Source organism: Toxotes jaculatrix, chromosome 5 (genome assembly GCF_017976425.1).
Source record: "Toxotes jaculatrix isolate fToxJac2 chromosome 5, fToxJac2.pri, whole genome shotgun sequence".
Lineage (NCBI taxonomy): Eukaryota > Metazoa > Chordata > Actinopteri > Toxotidae > Toxotes > Toxotes jaculatrix.
The window spans coordinates 20,449,376-20,475,112 of record NC_054398.1 but is presented as its reverse complement, the minus strand read 5'-3'; the positions used below and the strand labels follow the sequence as shown (position 1 = coordinate 20,475,112).

The following is a 25,737-nucleotide window of genomic DNA, read 5'->3' as shown; positions in this document are numbered from 1 at the left end:
TAGATGCATGAACACAGACTTGCTGTTTTTGAACAGTGCTGCCTTCAGTAGTCTATTTTATAGCGTTCTGATTTGGTCAGTGTGGATGATTTTGCACATGCAGTGCTCTCCCTGCAAACCTTTAGGGATCCAAGGGAGTATATCACTCCCACAAGTTTAAAGTGGAATAACTCTGTGACCACTCGTATTTGTATTCTCAGTAGAATATCACGGCCTTGGATCAGTTGGTGCCGGAATGACGCCCAGAGGAATTCTAAATGCCAAACTGAGCCTGTGCGCTGCAGCACCCCGCCACCTGAAAATATTATCTGCAGAGCTTCAAAAAAGGTTTGCCTGAGGTTAAAGTGTGACGATAATCCACTCATGTGTTTCTTTGCCTTCTCTCTCCTCTCATTTCCAGAACGGACACATCTGTTGCTCAGTGGACCCCATGTGCCTTTAGTCCTGGCAGATCTAAAGGCACCTGTACAGTGTTCTCCATGTAAAGAAAAAAAAAAAAGTAACACCACCCCTATGTCTCTTCACTGTCCTCCTCACAGGCGTGGGTCAAAGAGTGTTAGCATTGTTAGGATTTGATTTAACCTGCTAAACCAGGTGGATGGGGGTCACAAATCAGGATAACCCACATAATGTCACATTGTCAGATACAGACAGTTGTACAAAATGAACCTTCAGGTACTTTCCGCTTATTTCTAGCTCTCATATTATATTCTACATGGTGAACTCCACCCATCTGGTACCTCACTAAAAGCATTGCAAGTGTTTTGCAAGTACTCTGTGACCCGCGTCTGCCTCCTCAACTCCTCTTTATACCAAATGCAAACCTATATCATACCAAACAGATGACGGACTACAGTTTCCTCAAACCCACTCTCTTTGTTCTGTCTCACCACTTAGAGTGAACCGCTAAGGATCACCATTCCCCGCTCCGAATCATTGCTACATGAATCTGTAAGATATTACTATTACTGGCATGACTGTGCTTGATGTCCAAACATTTTTGCTGATTTCTAAATTCTCAATGATGATGATGAGGATACCTTAGATAGAGTACAGGCAGTTAGCATAAGGTTTCGTTGCCACATTTATGAGTCGTCTATATTATGTGGTGCTTTGTAGCATTTTGTTCCATTTCTCTTTTTTGTAATTTTACTTTCCAAGCTTGTTATTGTGTAATAGTGAAATAAAGTATTTCCATTTACATTTAATTTTTGTCTTTGGCTTATGTATGAGAGTAATTTATTTGTATTTGTTGTGATTGAAGGCTTAAGTACCCATTTAGGTACATGTTTACGCTTTCTGTTAGGTGATAATGCCACCATTGTCAGTTAAACAGCACGAATTTACACTTTAGATGGAACAATAGATTGACTACTTGTAAATATTAATAGGTTACTTTATATTTGGAGCTTAACGTCACATTTCCATATGTTTAAAAGTGTGTACTTTTTTTTTTTAAATCAGTGTTCATCAACATTTGTTAGCATGTGCTGACAAGATTGCCTCCAACTATCACACACTAACTTGGGGCAATATACAGTCGATGGTTGATCCTGTAAATTGAATAAGTATAATCAGATTTATGGGTCTCACTGATCCAATACTGGTCGTGTTGTACCATAATTTCGATTTCAAGTGTGGCCCCTTGTGTTGAATACACTTCAGCATTCACGTATTTGGATGCAGAGAAATGACTCTCCCACACAGATTCCTCTCCTCCCTACTTTGTCCTGTGCCTCTGGAGATGGTAGTAATACTTGTATCGCAGAAGAGCACTTTAAGCTCCTAATATAATTATCTATCAGTTCACAGCCACAGACAAATGAGTTCAGCCTGGAGATGGCTTTATTTCCCCGTGGAGCAGTCTCTCTCCTACCAGCAGATTCCTAGACTCTACCTCGCAGCTGCTTACATTAACAAACACACAACGTAATAGGACCCATTTATATTCCAACACACTCTCCGCTCACTTGTGCTTTTTCTGAACATCTCTCCCCCTGAAAAAAAAAAAAAAAAAACTTTTTTAACTCAAGTTATCATGACTCCAAACTCATCCCTGAGTCGAATGATAGGACAGGGGACATGGGCAGTGGACAGTGGGCAGTTTGCAGTGGCTGCTCGTAGGCTGGCAAGGGCACCATCTGGCCTGCTTTGGTCCAGTGGCTTCTAGCTGGTGGTGGCATGAAGCCAGTGGGCACCTGAGTAGTGGTGGCACAGCAGGGCAGACTGGTCCTCCAGCTGGCTCCTAAATGTCCAATTTTCCATGGCAGTGCTGAACCCTCTGCAACAGATGCTTGGACCCACAGGGAGTCCACTTCACTGCCTGTCCTATATTCACCGTTAATGACCACACATATCATTGTGGCTGGTGAAGCAAGGCAACAGAGAAATGTCAGGTTTACTTTGGTACGGAGTTAAAATTGAATGCATGTAAAAAGCATGCAATTACTCAGAAGCATTCATGTTTTGATTTGGTATTTACCACCTTTGCAGAACATAAATGAAAATTACATGGACACGAGTAGTTCAAAGAATTAAAATGTAGGACATTTGCATTCTTCACTGAGTGTTCATTTACTAGTTTTCTTCTGGAGCTTTCAACTGCCTCACACCCTCTTCCTCAAAGGCTAGAGACTGTTTGAGATTTCCATGACAACCATGGAAATCTCAGTTGTCATGAAGATCGCAAACTCTATTTGCTGAGAAAAGACTGGAAAATGAAGCTAAAAACTCAGGAGAAAGCCTCTTAAGTGGACCTTGAGTTAAGACCAAGGTTCCAATGTTCACCTCACAGCAGCTTCTTATTATTTTAGGGTCCATTAGCTCTTGTTTCCATGAATTGTCCAAATAATCTGACAGTGCTAAAATGTTGATTTCTTCAGAGTCCTCCAACAAGGCTTCCAAAAAAATTCACACTCTCAAAAACCATGTTTTTCATGAGTTTCACATATTCACAGTCTTTTTGGTGTTATTGCCTCATCTCTTCCTATGTGGGATAAGTCATTTCAAAGAAATGACACAGACTCCCAAAAAACAAAAAAAAACAAAACACTGTCCGATTCAAATGAAAGAAATGCAGGATTTAATCACTAAAAGTAGCCAGATTTTTCAGCAGTGGATCATCTATTAGCATGTGTCACTGGCTCTTCCAGTCCATGCCGCTGCGAATCACTCCAGTAGTGCAGCAGTTAGTCCAGAGTTTCACCGTTAAATTCACTTGATTTGACTAAAAAATGATTAAAATAAAAAATGGATCTCCTTCCCCCACGGAGGAATACTAAGGCAGACATCATTATCACAAACCCATGTCTGGGGATTCAGTCCTCCAAGTCAGTTGTTGGATGTGCTGAAAGATTTATCCGACCCACAAGTTCCTCTGTAAGATATCAGAGACCTGCAGAAGGAATTAGAGATGAATTCTGTTTCCCTTGTGGCCACTAGGGACAGAAACCATCTTGGGCTCGGTGAAAGGACTGAGGGGGAAAGCGACTAGCTGGCTGGGTCTGACTGCACTGATAAATTTCACAGGGTCTACCAGAGTCACGGAGCTGTCAGCACAGAATGATGGGACATGCCAGGACATGATACACTGATCTAATTGACGGATAGCTCAAAGACAGTAGAGGAGATTCCACTTGATCTGTAGTTGTGGCCTTCCTCCTCCTGGGGATTTTTCTGGTTTATATTTAGCTGTACAACACTAGCAGTTCATTTAAAAGAAACAAAAACAACAACAACAAAAAAAAATCACTTCCTGTGTCTTTTCTGATTCTGTGCTAAAAGCAAACAGTAAATAATATGACAAAAGACTATTCCTCCAAACCCAAAGACATGTAAAAAGAAGCTTCTTGATTAAAAGCAGAGTGAAATCGATCATGAATGCTACCAACACAAATGCATCCACTGCACTGAGGAAGTAGTCAATACACCGGTAACACAACATGGGCATCAGGCTTCAGCACCCCACAAACATTTTTTAAACTCCAGTTTTGATGTCTTCTCTCAATTACTGCATGGTCCTCCAAAAATCAATATCTCATTTCTCAGCTCAATGGCAGACTTGGAAGACGGCCTCAGTCAAACAGCTAATACTCTCTGGCAATGAAATTTTCCCAGACAAACAACAAGCAACAGTAAGACCTCAGGTGTTCATACAGCTACTTGGTTTTCAAACAGTAGGTGTTTTTTTTTCTCATATTTACCATTAAAAGCACCTAGCTGATGCCCTTATTAAGGACAATTTACAGCGAGTGGTGAGGCAGGGTTCAGTTTTGTGGATGCAATTACACTTCACAGGATACGTGGCTACTGATGATGGACTGCTGCAGAGATTAGACCTGTGGTATCATGGTCACAAGTTAGTCCATTTACCTGCTGCTCCATCAGAAATCTTTCAGACTCTTCCCTCTGTGCGGTGTATTCCTTTACACTGCTGGTTCCCAATCTTTTGAGTTTCAGCCTCTTTAACTAAACCAGTGTCTACTTGTGACCTCTTGTCATAAGTTGTATGATTTAGGATTTGATCTGATTTGGCACCTCAGACTACTACCTCTTCCCTAAGATGAAGAAGGAGAAGGACCACTTTCTGGAGGTCCAAGATGCCTAGTTTTACAAAGAAGGGATCCATATGCTCCATGGCCACTGGACTAAGAATGTAAACGTAGGAGGGACTATGTTGAACAATAAATGTACTAGGTTTTATAAAACTGACTCCTCCTAACTTATCAGTCACCCTTCATGTTTCAGTCTGGACCAAAGTGGTGGGCTGACTGAACAGCATTGCCATACCTGGAGCCACACTGGCTACTTTGGCTAAAAAGTGAAAAATTAGAAAGAGATGAGAAGAAATTTCCATAATTTTCTGTAGCCGAGCACATTTTTCCTCCATTCCTGTCCCGTTAATAATCTCACAACCCCACCCCGATTTATCTTGCGTCCTCTCAAAGGAGTTCCAACCCCAGACTGGGAACCACTGCCTTAAACCAGTCCTGTCCGTTGTAAGTCCGGTTTGTCTTCCTCATACTGGTTCTTGTTTACATGTTCTGTAAACAAATCCTGGAGGGGAAGAAAGCACATAACAAATTCAAATTGGCATAAATCAAACAGTGGATAGTCCCCGAGCAGGACTTGTACTAATCTGAACTGGGTGTCGTGTATGCAGGCTACATATTCAAGTGTCCTTGTGAAGATAGTATCATTATTTCTCATATCGTCCATATTAATTGGGTCAGCAGCTGCAAGAAGCTTGACCTTAGCTGTTGCCTGGCAACCAACCATACAGAAACGTGAAATATTTTCGCACTGGGAATCACATAACGAGATCAGCAACCAATCAGAGAATATAACAAATATATTAATTTATTGGTAACACAAGGTTCAACAGACGTTCAGTACACTGAGCAAACACTGAAAGAAGATTTTGCTTCAGAAAAAAAAAGCCCAAACACACAGGAACTGAAGGAAGTGTTAATTTTGCAACACACAACACAATGAAAATAGTATGAGCAACAAAGGGGAAGGCCTCCCTTTTAACCTAAACACAATACATTACAAACATATTGGACTCCCCTTCAAGTCCAAACAGGTTCTGCCCTTTGGTGAAACACTAATATCCAATGTCTTCACAGAGCTGTAATGTATAAAAGGATAATTACAGAACCAAAAGCTGGAAACCAATTATGCTAAATAAATTGACCTCTTCACAGAATGGCCTTTGTCAAAAACAAGTGTAGTAAACACTTCACAAGCCTGCAGTGCACAGAGACACAGAGACACACACACAAACAAACAACATGCACTATTAAGTATAAAACATCCTTTACATACACAAATGGACACCTGTGCCCCCACAATGTACACGCACAGCCAAACACACACACACGCACACACAAAGCATTGGGGTATACAGTCTGGAATGTGCCACCAGAATAAGTACAGAAATGAATTGATGTAATGAATTGATTACAGAACTGTAATCAATTAATAAATGAATACAATTACAAGGTGTATTTATAAACTAAAAATCTCTTTGCTTATTCAATCTTTGCAAAATGTATAAATTATGTCAAACATTTCCAGTTTCCATTTTGTGTTTGCTTCAATTTAAAGATGCATCTCATTCATTTAAAGACTAGTAAACTGTGTCTTACCAGAAGCTCTGATTGGCCCGAATAAATAGCAGCAGGCCAATCAGAGCTCTGTGTGCTGCTAATCTGGATTAGGTAGCACACTGTTTACACATTTTAGATATGAAGGTGTCTTTAAATGAAAGTGATCATTAAAAGAAAACTCTGAATGTTAAAGCAGCAGATAAATTAATTGAAAAAATTACCAAAAAGTCACATTTAAAAGCCTTTTTTTTTAAATTAATGTTTCCATTTTAAAATTTAATCATTAATTTATCACTTAAAGACAGAATAAGGACGCTGAATCATTAACAGGGAAATTAAATAATCTTTTAATCATCATTATTATTATTTGAGTCTATACATGCCTGAATGTAATTAACTAATTTAAAATAACTTTTAAAAATTCATCAATATATTGATTATATGTATTATTCTGGTGGCACACATCCAGCTCCACATTCCTTTACTTTGAAAGCAAATACCGCTAAACAAGATTTTGTTAGGACTGGGTTGTTAGGGAGTAAAAGAAGCGGTTATTTTTAGCAGTTTTCTCTTTTTAGGGAAAGACATTCTTGTACATTACTGTGTATTATAATGCAGAGTGATGCATAATATCATTCCACTCTATCATGAAAATGCAGTACATATCCCTTTTAAATTAGTATATTTTCTTATGCAACACAATTTTGTTTGAAAATACTGTATTATAGCATTATAGCATCTTTGGTCACTAATATATGCAAAGTACTCCTTAATACAAATGAAAATATTAGTAATGTAGTAATCATTAAACTGGTACTTGCACTTTCCAGAAGAAAAATTTATATATATATATATGTGTGTGTGTGTGTGTGTGTGTGTGTGTGTGTGTGTATGTATATGTATGTGTATGTGTATGTATATGTATATATATGTAAATGTATATGTATATGTATATAGGCCACTTTTTGGGACCAAAATATTTATATTTTGAAGAAACTGCACACCAAAGAAAATTATGTAAAAAGGCAGTGAATACTTTCAAAGCGAGTGTAAAGATAAATGCTGCAGGTTTCAGTTGTGTTTGAAATCAAGGATTTTTTTTTTTTTTTTTTTTTTTTTAAACTGTAGGATAACATTTCAAATAAATATTTTTCATGCATTTACCATGACTGCAAAACTGCTTCTAAAACTTCCAAGGTTTATCCAGACATAAACAAGCCCTGAGCTTTGGAGCAGAAGCCTCCCCTTCACTTCAATGGCATGTTTATGCCAAGGGCAAAACCACCTTTCTGACTCTGTTGGTATTCAGTCTAGGTGCAGCAGCCACATAAGCAATCATGAGGTGGCTCATTGTTTGCTATTTGATCTCTGCTGATTGCATTTATTATCTCTGCCTCTAACTAATATAAAGTGATGGGATATGAATAGGTCATCAACATACATTGATGTTCATAATCGTATCATTGGAGCAAGAATGAGCTTTTAAAATTGAGTAGGAGAGATGTCACGTGAGAATCAAAATGATAAAGTCTGATGATCTAATGAGGTAACTGTCCATACAGTATGATATGAAAGCAAATATAAAACATTAATATAGCAGACCATAACTAGGACATCTTCCATTTTGTTGCCTATAGTAGCATAGGCTGTCAGAATATGTTTGTCTGTATTTCAACATATGAAATATCAAGGCACTACTGTTTCTGTAACACTGCTGTGATGCTGCAGTGTCACGGCTGTAGAAATACTCCTCTGTTATAGGCACCAGAACGGTCTACCATGACAAAATTCAATTATGAAAAATGCAAAATTGAAGCGAGCACCAAGTCAAGTAAGTGTTTGCATTCGGTTTTAAAAGATGTGTTTGTTATAGGAATTGGTGCCGCTTTTGGGCCTATTAAAAAGGTTTATTTTAGAAAAATATATTAATACAACTGCAATAGCCGTTACATTAGTTTGGTAAGTGTCACTTTGTCCTTCTCTTAAATCTCATGACAAATAGTATTAAATATCTTTCTGTCGCAGCGTGGGTCTGAATGACATCGCAATCGCTCTCATTTCCCACCTGTTTGCAGTTATACAGTTCAAAGTCTCAGAAGTTCATAAGGTCACGGAGAAAGTTTGTGGACATCAAAAGAGACCGCTGGCTCCTCCTGCGCTACGCTGTCAATCACAATGCTCGGATGTGTCTCTTGTGTTTCCATGGAAATAGTCGAGTTTGTGGAGGGCGTCGCTCCGAAATGTGGCCCGTCCACTGAGAGAAGCATGGGCGTTCCCGATCGTTTTAAACTGTCACTCATGGTCACATGCATTTCCTCCGGCGTCACGCCCATGTCCTTACTATACTCTGATGGCGACTTCCTCTTTATCCTCTCGTACGTTTTGTCTTGATTTTCCGTGAAGGCCTCGCTGTCCTGAAATCGCCCAAACAGCCAGATGAAGAACCCGAAGAGAACGAATGCTGCCAGGCTCGGGATGAAGGCCAGGCACTTGACGTCTAGACTGGCTCCGATGTAGCGGCTGTGAAGGAACATGTCCTGCTCCACGTAGCTCAGGTTAGTGCTGGGATTGATGTTGGTGGAGCGCCACTCGTACGTGAGTGTGCTGTGGTTGAAGTCACTGAGTGTTTCTGGTTCCTCCACTGTGTAGATCTTCTCTCCAGGCCCGACATACTGACCGTATTCGTAGGGCTTGTAGAAGATCTGGTTCTTCCACATGTTAAGGTCCAAAATCAGCACAAGGAAGATGATTCCGTAGTTGAACCACTTACCTGTAATGAGACACGTGACGTCTATTAGACTATATACAGGGCTATCTTTGACAGGCAAGCACAAAATGAACCTGCATGCACTGAACAGATAATTTAACAGACAGGCAGATGGATGTACAATGCAAGTCCACTCCAAACAAGATTTAGAGGGCATAGTCAGACAGACAGATATGCTGTCACATTCATTTATCAGCAGTCCCTCTCGCTTTGCATATACTTCATGCACTGAGACAGATAGATCCATTTGCAGGTGCTACTTCCTCTACAGTATCTTCTAACGAGATCACTACATTACCATGAGACAGCCATCTCCCCAGGTTGACTGATAGCAGGCAGATGTCTCCCTGGGTATATGTGACACCACTCCTTTCCTCTCCCCAAGATATGTTGTTAATAAGCTTTTAGTTAAACCAATCACGTCGCGCCAGAGCCATTTCCATAATGCTTAATGGATATGCAATGCATTAGGGTTAACAACCTTTTGCGAATCACTGAGCGTTTGAACAGCTTAACATTTAGCACAGGAACATTGGTTTTGCCTTCTCTTGATGGCTGTGAGTTGCCGTGTGCACGCGGCGGAACAAAATGGAGAAACCGGGAGGACAGTTTTAAATGGGAAATATACTTCCTCACCGAGAACATTAAGACACAGAGATATGAAAGGTGATGAGAGACGCGTCTCGCATGACAGGGAGGAATGCGAGGAACAGGGGAAACAAAAAAAAAAAATAGCTGCACTGTTGGAGGCACCTGTGTGTCACATCAGCTGCACATGTTTTATAAATGGTCGCTGTGGTTTCACCATCAAACTGTTTCCCAACAGAGGAAAGTGGAAAACTAGAGCAGCCACAGCATGTTTGGTATTCACAGTTCAGTTCAGAAATAGGCCAAAGTTATGTCTCCCTCGTGGACATTTTCATTTCTTTCTGTTATTTAATCAGTTTATGACGATGGGTGTTAAGAACTGCCTGGGAAAGTTGGATGCAATCCTCTTGAAACAGCAGCCGTACCTGTAATATGAATGTGGTACTCCTCTTTAAAGATGCGCTTGCAGACAGGAAGCTTGACCTTCACATGTGTTGTTGACATTCCTGGTAGATTCATATCCAGGTCACCCATGAAGTGAGGGAACTCCCAGTCCTGAAACACGCGCACAGACACACGCATGGTCATATAAATTTGTGAAACTGTAGCCTCAACTGCAGAAAACTGAACATTTAAATAAAGGCACTGACATGACCAATGTCAGCCATGTATCATGCTTTATTGGATGTCGAACACTTCACTGAACTCTCTCATATTAGCTGATATTAAGTCTCCGTGGAGTCTCTTCATACACTGACTGGAGGTCAAACATGGTGCCAGCCGCTGTAGACTCTCGACTACACTGTGTGTTTACAGGCCTGTGGAGTGTACTAATGTGCACTGGGATTTCAACACGTCAAAACACATCAACAGGCACCCCAAACTGACATTTAGAAGCTGCTGTGCCCTGTGGTGTCACTTAGCTCTTTTTGCTAGTATGTGGTTATGTTTGGTGGCTTGAGACTTTCAGCAAAAAACATTCACTGTTCTCAATGAGAGAGTGTACAGAAAGAAATCTCCAAACTTTGGAGATACAGTATAGTTTGGCGGTATTCAGGATACAGGAAATAAAAAATTAATGTACGCATTACATTTTTTTCCTCATAATACTAACTTGCAACTTCTTTGTGACCTATAATGAGTGTGAATGTATTTTTTTCTAATAATATATGTTTATATCTTATGTACTCAGAAATGTTCATTAACTTATGCAACTCTAGTTATTTTGCATCATGAAAGCATATAAATAAAATGGTAAACACAGATGAAGCACATAGACTGATGGGGAGAGGAAAATATATTTTACTTAAATGTAAAATAGTTTCTTTCTGCTGAGCTGACTTCATCATCTCCCAAATTCTCCCAAAGTTATTTGCACAGACCGTCCTGCTCCATGAAATTACCACATGTCTGCATTCACTATATTCTCACGTGATTCAGAGTTTCCCATGCCAATATTTCTAAACAGCATAACAGCTTAGTGATGGCTCCCTGGATATTAATTAAGTCCTCCTCTCCTCTTCCATAGCTGCAGTATCTGTTGCTATAGCATTAAAAGGCACTGCATTTAAGCCAGACACCTCCCTCCCACAAAACAATGAGTCTCATATATGTTTATAGGAAGAGTAGACTGGCATTGACATGTGTGGATCATCCACACATGTCAATGTTATACGCATATATATACAAAGGACATAGAAATCTGATATTCAGGGGAAATGCTAAGAAATACTACAATTATACACAAACTATTTAAAAAAAAATCTTGCTTGGAGGCAAATCCAGACAAGTCATTAATTGGGGCATTAATTAGTTTGAGAGCAACAACATCCATCTTTTCTCATGGAGGTAAAAGATTAACTATGACACCCTGTGCTCCAAGATGGAGGTGAATGAAGCTGTTGGGAGGGCTGAGGTGGATAAATTTTTATTGACTGGAGGAACGTAGTGATGGCCGCCAGTGGACGGGCCCCGTAACGGCGCAAGCTAACTCAACTCATAAATAACTGAACTAGTAAATGCGGTTGCTGTACACTGTGCTGAAAATGAGAAGGGCCCGTCGTAAACAAATCCATGTGAGTGGGGAATGATATACCACCAAGTTGAAGGGAGACGGAGTCGCAGGTCCAGAGTGGCTCAGGGGAATCAAACGTAGATGTAAAAATAGGCACTTCATGTTACATCGGGGCTGTGGCTGGGAACAGGAGGTGATACGGTCAGGAAGCTGAAAAAGCTGGCCTCAGCAATACACCAGCATCTCTGGTGAGGAAAAGCTTGCATGCTGTCGGCTGAGCTGTTTCTATATATCTGCATAATCACAATAATTGGGTAAATGAATGAGAAAAACACCACAGTGTGAAGTAATTACTGCCAAGAGCAGCCAGAAGCCCTCCTTAAAATAATGAATTGTTTCAATAAATAAGTCTAGAAATCACTTTTAGTGATACAGTTGTTCTAGTACATATCACCATGGGAATTACAATGGTGTGCTTGCCAGGTTTCTGTGGAGGGGTGTATTTGTAACACTAGAAGATGTTCTCCCATGCAACTGCAGGCTCTTAGTAATTAGCATAATCAACAGAGTAGAAACGTATATTTAGGGGATACCAAATATTAGTCTTGCAACGTGTCCTCTAATACCCACCAACAAGGCCTAATGAAATATGTTCATTAAGCATTTGCAGGAGCCGAGCCATGTTGAATTAGGCTTGTAGTCAAACCACATACATGATTGGCCTGTGGTTCTGGCTCCTGGCTAGTGGGTATGGGAGGAAAGAAAAAAAAAACGCCTTTTCCCACTCTCTCCTCAATACACAGTTATGTGGTTTTTTTGCCCAGACAAACACATTTACATATTCATGAGCCACCGACACAGGCTTTATTGATGTACACTCTCCTGTGGGAGGGAGGACATTGGGTGGGAAAAAAAGAGGGGGGAAAGAGAAAGTGAGAAAAACTCCAGGCTGTGAGTCATCATTAAAGAAAATAAACTAGGCTCACAGGGGAGTAGGGGAGGAAAGGGTGAGTTCATGACTGAGGTCTGGGAAAGAGGGGTGGAGGGGCTGAAAGAGAGAAGATGTAAAGGAGTAAACAACAGTTTGTATATCTCTATATGTGTTGTTCAATGTGTGTGAGCATGCGTTTGTGTCCATGCCAGCTGAGAGTGATCAAACACCGCTCTCACTGTTCTGTGTGCCGCAGTGCCCCATTGATGAATGGGGGTGGGGGAGAGGGAGGAACTGGCAAGATGGGTAGGGGAGTAAAGCCAAGAGACATCCCAGCTCCCTTTTTTTAATTGGCCACAGGGGAGTGGTATACCTGCATGACAATGAGAAGGTCGAAGACCAAAATGAAGGAGGCCAGGAAGGCTCTGGAGACCTCATCGCTGGGCAGGAAGCCACGGTTGAGGTTGTCCCAGCTGATCCAGTCGGTACTGATGACCAGAACCACCACCGACGTCAGAGAGATGAGCACTGTCCTGCAAGAGAGAGGAGAGGGGAGGAAAAGGCAAACGATAACATGAGAGGAGGGAAAAGAAAATGAAGCAGCGGAGAGGACGGGGTAAGGAAGAAAGGAAGGAAAGGAGAGGAGGAGAGGGGAAAGGGGAGGAAAAAAGAAAAGACAGAAATGGATTAACAAAGGACAGGAAGGACAAGCAGGGAGAGGGAACGAAAGAAAAGGGAGGAGAGGAGAGGAAAAGAGTGTGTAAATTCAAAAGTACAAGACCTGTAAAAAATATATTTATAATTTCAAAACTTCAATCTAGATGAGGTGCACAGCTGATATTCTACATCCTGGAAGACAAACAACCCACCACCGTCAGTTACAAGAAAAGATAAATCAAGCACTATTCAGTTTCTCTTTTCATGGACTCAATAATGTATTGAACAAGAGTTTTCCCTGGATTTGAAAAATGGCAGTAGATGAAGCTTCCAGGAAGATGAATGTGCACAAAGGAAAACTGTCTGTCTGTTAGTGAATGCAGAGACATTCAAAACCGCTACTACGCATTTGCTATGTATATTTATCATGAGCCAAAATATTTCATTTACCTGCATGCAGTGATTGCTGTGTTTTTATCTGTGTTCTTTCACACTCTCGTGAATTTTGTTTATGTCACATTGCAGTGACTCTGCATTCACTGCTTACTGGAAAGGTTCTCTGCCATCTTTAAGAGAGGCACAATGACAAAGGCTAGTATTATTCTCCACTGTGTGTTTTGTCTCAATGTCACCCAGTGATTACTGTAGTGTGGTGTACATTCTCACTCTACACATCGGCTGGCTGCATTGCAGATAGTGCATGCCTGCTCTTATCCCATTTCAGCTGTTAGGGGCAGAAATTTTGAGGGTTTTTATTATTCCACAGTGAGACACATTTCCTCAGCCCTACTTTTGGCACTGTCCTTTACTAACTGCCACGAGCCCTCGGTGCATATTGACAAGGTATATCCACCAACACATTTATCAATCATATTTCAAGCTCTGAATTCCAAATGATAGCTCGTCAAATCCGGCATTGATTGTGACAGTGCGAGTCGGGGCGTCCGTCAATAAAATGAAGGGCTGCAGAAAAAGTCACACAATAATTCGTCCGCTTGCATTCTAATTGCAGGTGAATCAATTCGGAGAAAGGAAATGTGCCGCGGCCAAACTGTCTTTGAAGTTTGAGATGTCTACGACTTGAGCTCTCTGTGTACATATCAAACAGATGTCAAACTGTTTCAACCGTAACCTCTTCTTCACATGTCCTTTACTTGTCACTGTGACCCTAAAATGAACCACCGGAGAAGGCGTTTGCATGTCGTATTTGACTGACAGCACTGAGCCACTTTGGTGAATGAACACCGCTGGGACCGTGCACTGGTGGTGTAATACATCTAAACAGGGAACAATCTTACTTGGCTCTCTAGTAATGGGCATATCAGACATGGTTTGCAGCATTTGTTTAGCAGTTATTTAAGGTTCACAGCTTGTGGTACGAAAAGTAAAAGGCGGGGCTATGGTTTGCCCCGCGACCTTGCTGTGTCCATTGATTTTCATCCTGTTCTTCTAATTAAAGGTGCTGACACTGAGTGAGGGAAGATTAACACAGCTATTGACTGCATGTAACCCTGCACTGGGCTGGGGGGGACCACATAACACACACATATGTGTGCACGCACATATCTACAGAGCCCCGTAGGAATATATAATGCATTTAGTGAGCTAGAAGTCTTATCATGTACATGTAAACACAGACAAGACAAGTTCTCAAGACATTTTATCTCATTATAAGAAGACAACATACCAGAAGAGTACAATCCGGTTGTTGCCTTGTTTCCAGAATCTTCTGGCTGCTTTGCCCCAGGCTGGGTAGTGCTGATCCTGGAGCATCATATCCGTCACCTGCAGAAATTAAAGTGCATAAAACTATTGAAATAATTGTGACAAGTGGATTGCAAAACTGGAATGGCAGTAACTCCCTACAGTCAGGTCCCAAAAATCTTGTGAAAATTCTTCTCAACAGAAGGAAAGTTCTATGCCCTAAAGTTTTGGAATGAGAGGTTCAACAATCACACATGGGTGTAGGTTTGCATGTCCACATACTTTTGGCCATGTAGTCAGTGTATGTGAACCAAAAAAGAAACAACAAATCATTAACAGTTTTTAGCTACAGTGTTAAGTTGACAGTGTTTACCTACGGGAATTCACTATCCCACTTTCTGGTTCACCAATACATTTTAATTATACACATTTTTAATTATACATATGCTAAGAAATGCTAAATAATGAATAATGCTAAATGATGCAGTGTTCTAAAACACACATTCGAATTGCAGCTACATGGCTATTTAAATTTAAATATTGAGTAACACTTCATCTATGATTGAATTCTAATGAGACTGTGATTACCATCAATAAATATTGGTTTGTTTCATTATTAATGTTGCAGTTGTGCCCATCTTTCCACTTCCAACATCAGTTAGGGATGATGTTTTCACATTGTCAACTTTAATGTCATTAAAAGTAGTCAATAGTAAATTTTCTTGGATGGGTGCACAGTTGTATCAGAGAGCTTCTTCTTTTTTTTGCACAAGTGCAAAAATTCCCACTCTTTGTGTGAAGCAGCTGCAGAGTCAAGGTCAATTTGTCAATAAAGCGCCTCACTGCAGATACTGTAGCTCGTGTTGGAAAAAGAATCTGAATCAGGAAATCTATGAAATGTTTCTGGCGTTGCAGCATTACAAAAACAGACGCTTCCTGTCCAGCCATCTAGTGAAGACACTCTGTACATCTGCTACGCGTAGGAGACACAGAGGTCATCTTCAAAGTGCCTTGTTGAATTAATCGAATGTAAAAAAAAACCTTTTGAGCAATTTCTGGAATCAGCACTTTGCCATGGCCTAACTTTCTCTCTCTCTCTCGCTCTCTCTCTCTCTCTCTCACACACACACACACACGCTTGTCTCCCTGATGCACCTTCTCACTCGCTGCTTCCCCTGTCTCTCTTCGGACCAGACTTCCACATTTCCCTTTCCCCTTCACCGCTGTTTCTTACTCCTCCTGTCTTTCCTTCCACTCTCTCTCTTTCTCTGCAGCATGTACTGTAGAATACTAATGTGACCGGTGAGGGAGCTTGTCAAGTTGTCTCAGCTGTGTGCATGCCGGTGTCAGAGCCCCACTCCTCCCACCACAGGTAGTCCACTCCCGCTGGAGCTCTCCTCCTCTCTTTATGTTGACAAATGAACAGAGGTAGGTTTCTCCTCCAATATACTCAATTCCTCCTTGTTCATCTGCTGTTTCCTCTGACCCTTCTTAGATCACAGCCACGTTATGCTATGGATCTGGTAGCAGATTGAACTGGATTGGAGTAGAGTGCCTTGTAACTGTTGAGGAGATACATCTGACCTAGAAATTAGACGAGTGGCTGTATGACTGCAGCAGGTTAAATTCTACAAACAGAACTACATTAGTTACATTTGGTTTTCATTACCTTGAAAAACAGGCTAACATGAGGAATCCATGTTTATTTGCTTTTTCGGGCACTTCCATATTATTAAACACCAAACTGTATATGTTGGAGCATTTAGAAAAAATCATAATCATAGTCTTTGTAATTTGGATGTTAATGCAAACGCCATTTATCATACTAATGCTTAACATTTGTAACATGACATCTTGAGGGGCGTCAATTTCAGCCATTATTTTGTCAAGGAAGTGGGTGTTAATTAAAGTTAGGGGATCACAAAAATCATTCAGGGTCATCTTCTGGAACATAAATACCGGTAAGTTACCAAACCGTGCTGCCAGCATGGTTAAAAGTATTATTTTATGTCAACGTGTTATTAATAATGCAGGAATAAAAGTTCAATGTCTGGCTTTAGTGATATTAAATTCAATCTGTCCTTTCGTAAATGCAAACCTCTCTAACCCCGAGGATGGGCCTACATAAGAGTTGGAATCTCACCATCCAAGCGGTGACAAAGTCTCCCATCCACGTCCCCACTGCAGCAATCTTCATAAAACTCTCATTCCTGATGCCCATGTACTCAGTCACCATGTGAGGCCTGCAAGGAAAGAAGACCAAGTGTGAAAAGGACATAAAAAAAATGTAGCGCAGGTTATGAGGGTAGTAGTAAAGGCAAGCAGAAAAAGGAAGGAGGCAAGAGGACTAACAACACGAGTCAACAGAGGGAGAGTCAGTGGAGGGCGACAGAGAAAATGGTCACTGCTGCTAAGTATCATGATGCTAGCTGTCAGAGTCAATCAATATCAATCTAATCCTGTGAAAACAATGAGTGATGGCTTTACCTTCCATAAAGCCCTGAGGATTGTAAACAATTTACACCGACGCAATGGAATTTATGCAGTATCAGTGCTTTCATTTGGTCCTGTAGTGTTTGGCAAATTATCCATTTGTTTGGCAAATTTGTCTCGTGTCTAGTTGATTTCAAATCAACACTGCCAACCCAATGAGATCCCTCCCGTTAATGCACTGGATCGGAGTGAGCTCGCTTAACATCAACTGCAGGGGCACGGAGGCGAAACATAGACGAGGCCAAAGCACACCATTAGAGAAACAATCTCACATGCAATAGAATCTGATAAGAAATGACATGCTTTCTTTGGAGTCCTAGTTACTCCTTCATCTCTGTACAGTAAGTGAAGATGAGAAGCTTTTGTTCAGGCCCCCAAACCCACAAACGCAACACACTCACACACACACACACACTCACACTCACACATACACACACCACATCACTCCATTTTCTCCAGGTAATAGCACAGAGAGGGAGGAAAAGTGGGTCAGTCGCCTTCTATATGGGACTTGTGCCGTGGAGAGAGGAGGAGAACAGAGGGGGAGCGAGGAGGCCTGTTTGATCTCCTGGCAGCCACTGTCTTAGAGGCTGAGTGGAGCAGGTGGGCGCCTCTCACCCCCCACAGGTCACACTCATGAATATAATAGATGGCAATGGATAGGGCTCTGGCTGTGCTTTCAAGGGGTCGTATTTGAAGTCAATGGCTCCATTCGTCTTTGTTTTCCCCGGTCATTTTCTGGCCGCCAGCAAACACCAATAAAAATGTTTTCTATTGCACAGAGGGTTCTGGAAAACCTCGCCTACAACCTTGCTGGTGCATAGTTCATTTCCTCTAGATATGTTTCATTTTCATCTTTTATCTGATTGCATTAAGAGTTCCATTTGGTGTGCTATTATTCACTTTGTAAATGAGTCGCCGTCACACGAGTCTAAACAATCCACTGAAAAGTAGTGGAGAGTAATCCTTTTAAGCCATTAGTTAATGTAGCAGCTTTAATAGGTGTTCATTTTTAATTAATGCTAATTGCTCCTGCCTTTTCAAGTTAAAAGTCCAGATCTGAAAAGCACAATAAATGCTCACAGGCAATACAGAACAATCATGATTAATTGTGGCAAGCCAGTGACCCAAAATACCAACAGTTTTCAACTGTTTACTGCAATTGTGAAACAAATCCTCTTCCCCGGACGGAAACATTATAAATCACATGTCATAAATGCAGCATGCGTTAAACAGATTTAACACGATTTTATTGACGAAAACGTGCAGTAACGCAGGTGACGTATTGCCCCACTCAAGCCCGCAAATAAAACGGCCTTGATTGGAAAGGCGATTTATACCTGCATTAAGTCAGTTAGACATTCAGTGGCTTGGCACTGCTCCAGTTACCAAGGAGATCCCATTGGGAGTCATTTACCCGCAGCGAAATTCTAATCGATACTTCTGGAAATGCTGTCTGGCACCACATGCTAGGCTTTAAATCAAAAAAAACTATCCCGCTGCCACTCCTGCCCCTCTCACATATTTAATTGAGCAAATGTTACCCCCGTGCTCCTGAATGAGAGGTTATTTTTGTTTTTTAATTTTTTTTTTTTTTTTAATGCAGGGTACCTATGATGACTTTGGGGACTCTTCGCACTGCATGATCAGAGGCAGAACTCCCTGACTTATTCATGCTGACTGAAAATTTAATGGCCTTTAGAGCCGGGTGACCTAATGAGAGAATTCAGTGTGGTGGAACATCAGTACAGTAGCACCATGAATAATCAGCCCCAAAATGGCTCCCGTGGCTTAATCGCAGAGCCAGTGGCAGTGTCGCTGCCAGCCAGCCGGCTCAGCCTGCTTTGACCCTCTGTGGAATGTTATCAGGTTTCCCACACTTGTTCAGACATAATATTCAAGGGCATTATAATGCCTTTCAAAGTCTTGTTCCATCATATGCAAGAAATTATAATTTTGCGCTACACAGGGTACAGAGTTATGAGTTTGGACGTTACCCTGGTTTGACATTAAACAGTGAAAAAGTTCATTTTAACTGTTGCATGAAAGTGGTTATCTGCAGGATCATTGTTCTTTGACTTTGGTGATATCTTTGGTGCTAAGAGGTCACTGATTTTTTTGAGACTGCTCATTTACACACTGCACAATATCTGTCTTTGTGTTTTATTTTGATGAAGCTTGAATTTCTGAAGACACTGTTTAGCTATTGTTGCTCATGTTCAAAATTTCTCAATCTATATTCACTCTGTCATAGTTTGTGAAATTATGTGAAATTATGTTTTTGTCTCGTGTCTATGTTGTCTCGTGGTTTCCAGTTTTATTTTGAAATCATTGTCCTTGTGTTTCTTGTCTCATTTTACTTCCTGCCTTTGTCTGGTTTCCCGCCTTTGTGATTGTCTTCCCCGCCCTAATTGTTTCCACCTGTTTCCCCTTACCTGTTGTGTATATATAGTCTGCGTCTCCCCTTGTTCCGTGCCAGTTCGTCTTGTCCCATGTCGAGTGAACCAGTGTCTTTGTCAAGTCCTTGTATCTCTAGTCAGGTTTTGTTATTCTTTTGTACTTTGCTTGTTCAAGTTTTGATCAGTGTTCTAGCCTTGTTTTTCATTTCCTCGTAAGAGTGATTTTTTGTTTCTTTGTGAGAGTGATTTTTTGTTGGTTTGGATCTTTTGTGTTTGTACCTTTTTCTCCTGTTGGGCGATCCTTGTTTTGCTACTTTGTTCCTTAAAGACCGTGTTGCTTAATCTTGCGTTTTGGAGTCGGGCATTTGGGTTCTATCCTAGTTCAGTCGTGACACACTCAGAGTAATGGTAATGTCTTCAAATCACTTAGACTGACCAAGAGTCCAAAACCCAAAGATACTCAGCTCTGAACTACAACAGGATTATCTTCATAAGTTAATTCAATATCAATTAATCTACAGATGAATTAAGTCTTGGTTTATTGATCTACCATATCCTTTAAAAAATTGCCAGAAAAAAAGTGATTATAGCCGTTATATTCTCTCCAAGGCAAAGGCAGTGTAGTGAAATTGTGTTTTTTTTATTTGACAATAACAATCCAAAGACTTAAGACATTCTGTTTACTGTCATATCAAATCCTCACATTTAAGAAGCTGGAACTAATGAATGTTTGGCATTAGTTACTAATTACTCGATTATCAAACTAATTGCCAGTTAACTGGCAACTGACTCATGGTCTAATCAATGAATTGTGCCAGCTCTAACTCAATTTACAGTGATATAAATCAGAGAGAAGCTGTGAAGCCTGTGAATTTGAGGAGATGAAACCAGCAAATATTTGACATTTTTTGTTAAAGAGAACCTTAAATGATTAATTTTGTGTTGACTGACCAATCCATCATGTCAACTAACTGTTTCAGCATTGAAGACATGATCATATTATCTTTTCATTTTATAAAAAAAAATAATTATTCCAAGCATTATGTAATAAAAACCTAAAATAATTAGCTAGTGGCTTTTAATGACTGCTGTGGAGAGTCTGGTGTAATACAGCGTAGTGAAACAGGGTTCAGCGCATTGAGCATGAATGTGATTTTTTTTCTGTATATATGGTTACCGTATCTATGCAGTACATTTGCCATATAATGATATCAGACAAACATTACAAATTTATGGTACTGATTTCACCCATATGGCCCAGCCCTAGATACATTTCTTAATATAAAAATGCAGTGGATTCCTCCTTTAAATGTGTAATGACATCTAACCCTATGAAAGTCAATCCACTACTGTTTTACTTTTCCCATTTCATTAACAATCTATGCTGCTGCATAAAGCCAAAAGCATAAAGCCAAAACATTTTTTTAATGTCATACTTTGCTGTAAACCAAGCAATTCTACATTTACCAATTTAAAGAAAAGGATTTATTTTTTTCATCAAAGCCCCAATTCAAGTATTTTCAAGGCCTACGGGAGCCTGCTGAGAGCGCGTTCACTATTCGGAGGCATCAAATACCTTGATTTCAATGAATTTTTTCACTGTCCACTTAGACGTAAATGCTTTCATGCTGGGTTTAATAAACTTGTTTTCTCTGCCAGACAGCCAACGATTTAGTGACCGTGGCAACTGAGTGACCTCTTCTGCCCCGTAAAGGCTGGACGCATTCAGAACATTAAATTTTGACCTTGGTGGGATCCACATTGAAATGCATTGCCTGTCTCCTCCGTGTGCAACTACACTACCTCGTCATATTTACAGTGTACAATGCTGAGCAGCAGTAGTTACCAGGGAGCATAAAGCTGTCAATACACACTCTCTTCACTATCACTATTCCATCTCCCAAGGCAACTTAAATCTTCAATCTCTATTCATCACTCAGCACAGAATCAGACCGTGTATTGTATTTAACCGGCTGGAGATTGAGTCCTTTAGTCCTTATCATTCCCCAACCTCAGGAATGGGAGTGAATACAGTCGGGCAAAATCTCAGACATCACTGTATCACGCCATCCTTTCCCACTATCAGCTTTCCATGAGGACAGAGGGGTCCAAAACCAGGACCCCCTGTACCTTAACATAGAATGAGTTTTCATGCACAATACTATCCCCAACAAGTCCTCCTAACAGAACAACACAATACATTGTTTGGTAGGGTTTAGACACAAAAATGACTCGTTTGGGTTTAAGTAGATATCACAGTATGGGCTAGCATTGCTACTTCTTGTAGGGTGAGCAGACTTTCAATGTCATGGTTACAATAATAACCACTTGGTTAAGGTTAGGGAGTTGTGGTCATGGTTAAAAGACACCAACATTGATGGCAGGAAAAGAGAAACAGATGCAGATGATCAGACCCATGTGAGAAGAGATATGAATAACCAGGCTTCTGTATGTTCAAGGTTTACATTACATCCCAAATAGGATTGTGTATACATGCTGATTTAAAGATACCGTAAATATTTTTCACCTTCCTTTGAAAACCATGGACCTCAAAAATGTCAACTTTTCATGAGCTTAGAAAGAAAAGCCCTGTTCCTGGTTATGAGAAAATGCTTTTTTTTTTTTTTTTTGGAAAAGCTAATGTTTTATTTATTTTTCTTTTTAGCTTAAGAAGTGAAAAGATTTTCTTAGAGGAACTACAGAAGAACACTTCATCCTGTGGTTCATCAAAAAAATTCTAAATCAAATTTGGAGATACTTGGTTTTCACACAGCAGACATTACAAGATAATATTTTAAAAACTGCTAAGAAGACTAAGTGCTTCAAAAACATAACCCTTTGTATTGTTTTGGTTGTTTAAAACAACTTGTTCTGCAATGTGTGTGGTATTTAGAAATGCCAGGACATGCTTTATGATTTTCTTTTTTTTTTTTTTTTTGAAAAATTGGCCACGGAACAGCAATAAATTAATGCAACAAGGGAATACGACATGTAAAATGTTAAGCTTTAAAAATGATGGAGCTGAAATGTTATCAGAGATATTAATTGTTGAGCTGAAACATAAGGAAGAGATGACAAGACTGAAAGGTGTGTAGTCATGCGGTACAACAAACGCGCACGCATGCATGGACAATCCATCTGTCCTGCTGCAACACATCCACACACACATACACACTTGCACACATCTATAATACACACATATTCCCGGTGGACACACACCACTGTCAAGGTTATGATGTTTATTGTTTACAACTGCGGCTTTTCCTCTTTATGTGACAAAGATGTATGTGAAGAGCCGCAGCCGCCGCTGACGCTCCTCCCCTCTGTCCCAGAAAACAGCAGGATAATATAATCAGAGAGGAGATGACCAACCTCACTGCTTCATATAGCACACAGTCAGTGTCAGAGATACTGTGAGAGTAGAGAAAATGACTTTAGAGGGAAAGCTTTACACTAAGTGCTCATTAAATACGTAATGAGTAATTTTTGAGATACCAACGTAATGTGCATGTGTAGGAGTGTGAAAGACAGCAGGAGATATGCTTGGAAAGTAGATGTGGGTGTGAGAGAGAGGCAGAGTGAGGAAGGCAAAGACATGCTAATGAATCTAAACTGCAAGACATTTACAGTGATTTACAAGCAGCAACAGGTTTCTGTATCAAGGTCTAATAGTAAAACTGTTTCCGACAATGTCTTCAGTAAAGCATTTTGGTGTTGTCTCAAATATTGTAAGCACAAAACTGACAAGCAAATTGGTATATTTAAACACAGAAATAACTAATAATTATTTAATTTAGAGCTGTGACTAACAATTACGTAGATTTATCTGCCACTTCCCGATAAACTGATTAAATATGTCGTCTACAAGAAGCCAGAAAATAGTGAAAAACGTCCATCACAACAGTTCATGAGTCAAGCATAAAGCCAAGAATCAGTCATCTACCATTTAAGACAAAGGAAAGCATAGAAGGTCAGAACTGAGAGGCTGTAACCAGAGAATGTGGGGAATTTTTTTTAATGATTGATCAGTAATGGAACTGGTTGATGATTCATTTTCTGTCCATTTGACAAATCACGTTAGCTCTAATCTCATTTCCCTACATGCCCCAAAATCCTATAAAAGAAATAAAGGAAAATGTGCTGAAAATCAATGTCTTTACTGTACTGACAAAGTTTAACACATCTTTCATTGCAAGATTTTTAACTTTTTTATGTACTTGTCAGGTTTTTGTCAAAATAGTCAAATACAAGGTTTTAGAAGCCATACGACTTGTGAACAGGGTTAAAGAGAGGTTAAAGGTTAGTTAACCGTGTACAAACTGATAAAGCAGTTTTGACATAATGTGCATTGTGGTGTTGCAAACTCTTAGTCAGCAATGGGCTGTCCAGTGCCATTAACCACTGTGTCTTTCAACTTTCTCTTCTTGTTTTACCTGAATTTAACTGCTGTAGTTAAATCAGTGTTTTAATTCACCACCTAAATCTGTAACTGTCTGAACAACACAAATATCTACATCACAACAACTAACAGTCAACGTGTTAGTAATACATTTCCGTGTTAAGCAAAGTCCAGATTATAGAACTGATTGGTGCCGTACTGTAGGCAGCTGCCAGTCCTGTGTGTGCTTGCATGCAACAGGAGGGATCTACATACCACAACATGCTATTTATTCAGCCTTTTAAATCCACTTGTCCATGGTATTACCCCAGCTTAGTGCCAGACAAGCAAACAGACAGATGAGGAGGACTAGCATGCATGCAGCACAAAGGATCATGGAAAACAAACACAAATACCCTTACACGATGGGGTCTAATCCCGCTCAGGGTATCACTGTAGTCAAATGCCAAATCCACCCCTCCCTGCTCCTCATCAAAGATATCCACCAACTGAATCCCACCCCATCACTCTCTGCTTCATGCTCCCGTAGCTCAGTTGTTCCCTCTCTTTCCCCCTCATCCTGACATCTATCAATTTATTCCTCCACTGAGTAACAAACAGGAGAAGTATAGACATCATTTTACAGCTTTACCATCCCTGTCCCACTACAGTTCCTCATTAGTTTCCCCACATACTCCTGCCTCCCTCCTTCCCTCCACCGTCACATACTTTTCCACCCCCTTTCGCTAAATTAGTCATGATTAATGTGTACGCCACGCATTGGGCCGTCTTAATTAAATAACACCATCTAATTAGGGGCTGATTTCGGCTGGTAATGGCACCGTAAGATGGTGGAATGGGATCGTGCGGCGTGAAAGAACATTCATGAAGCCCGTCAAACTCCCTGGGCGGTCACACTCCCCTGGTTTCACACAAACAGCCCCCTCTTAATCTGACAGTTACATTAAAATGCAAATAGCCCAGATGTGAGGGTTTGGTAACAAGTGTGGATTACAGCTCCCTAGGAGCCACGATGGACAGGGCTTTTTTCCCCTGATATGACATAAGCCAGGTAACAGGTTGATGGCTGTTGACCTAGAAGTGGCTGTTTAAATATTGGCTAACACACTGTTGGACATGTGTAAGATTACACAGTGTGGAAAAGTCTTTGAGCGGAGAGATAATGGCTCTGATGAACTGATTTTACATGGCTGAAAAAAGATACAGGCTCTCTTATCGGTGATTGTTTACTGTCCTGATGGTGCAGTTTATCTTCTTTCCTTGTGGATGTATCGCTAGTTTTAATTAAATCAAGCTCAAGACCGACTGAAAGGTCAAAAAAAATTCAAGCATATTAATGAGCGAAGGGTGCAGGCGGCATACAGCATCAGGTCAGCGTGACAGCAGGGAGAAACACACACTAAACCCCCATCCTACCACGCCACACGCAAACACTCTCCCTCATACACATACATGTCCCGACAGCTAACGTGAGGGGAAGTGTGAGACATGAACAATATGTTTGGTGTGTGTGTGTGTGGGACGCCCTGTGTAGTCACCAGAAGAGCATCCCCCGCAGTGCACCATCATGGCTAGATGTCAAAGCCAGCTAACCCATGCCAGAATACCTACCCTTTAAAAACCCTTGGCAGTAATAATGCCTCACAGCGGCTTGTTCTTTCAGTACAAATAAAAA

The 25,737-nt window shown here is 40.6% G+C and overlaps 2 protein-coding genes across 5 annotated transcripts in view; one reads left to right on the top strand and one right to left on the bottom strand.

Moving 5' to 3' along the window:
- Positions 1–1,091, top strand: part of nell2a (neural EGFL like 2a) — a 76,127-nt gene extending 75,036 nt beyond the window's left edge. Inside the window, 1 exon segment of the mRNA XM_041038414.1 lies at positions 401–1,091. Coding sequence (XP_040894348.1) covers positions 401–442 — 42 coding nt within the window. The 3' untranslated portion in view covers positions 443–1,091.
- Positions 1,092–6,363: 5,272 nt separating this feature from the next.
- The window catches only part of tmem117 (transmembrane protein 117), a 40,942-nt gene continuing 21,568 nt past the window's right edge, over positions 6,364–25,737 (bottom strand). For 2 of the 4 annotated variants that reach the window (XM_041039363.1, XM_041039364.1), the window contains exons 4-9: positions 16,915–17,014; positions 14,755–14,852; positions 12,784–12,943; positions 11,561–11,659; positions 9,891–10,020; positions 6,364–8,880 (exon numbers count right to left, since the gene is read on the bottom strand). In XM_041039363.1, coding sequence (XP_040895297.1) covers positions 8,219–8,880; positions 9,891–10,020; positions 11,561–11,659; positions 12,784–12,943; positions 14,755–14,852; positions 16,915–17,014 — 1,249 coding nt within the window. In that variant the 3' untranslated portion in view covers positions 6,364–8,218. Of the gene's footprint in view, positions 8,881–9,890; positions 10,021–11,560; positions 11,660–12,415; positions 12,528–12,783; positions 12,944–14,754; positions 14,853–16,914; positions 17,015–25,737 lie in introns of those variants that run through there. The other 2 variants (XM_041039365.1, XM_041039366.1) reach the window with 2 other exon arrangements.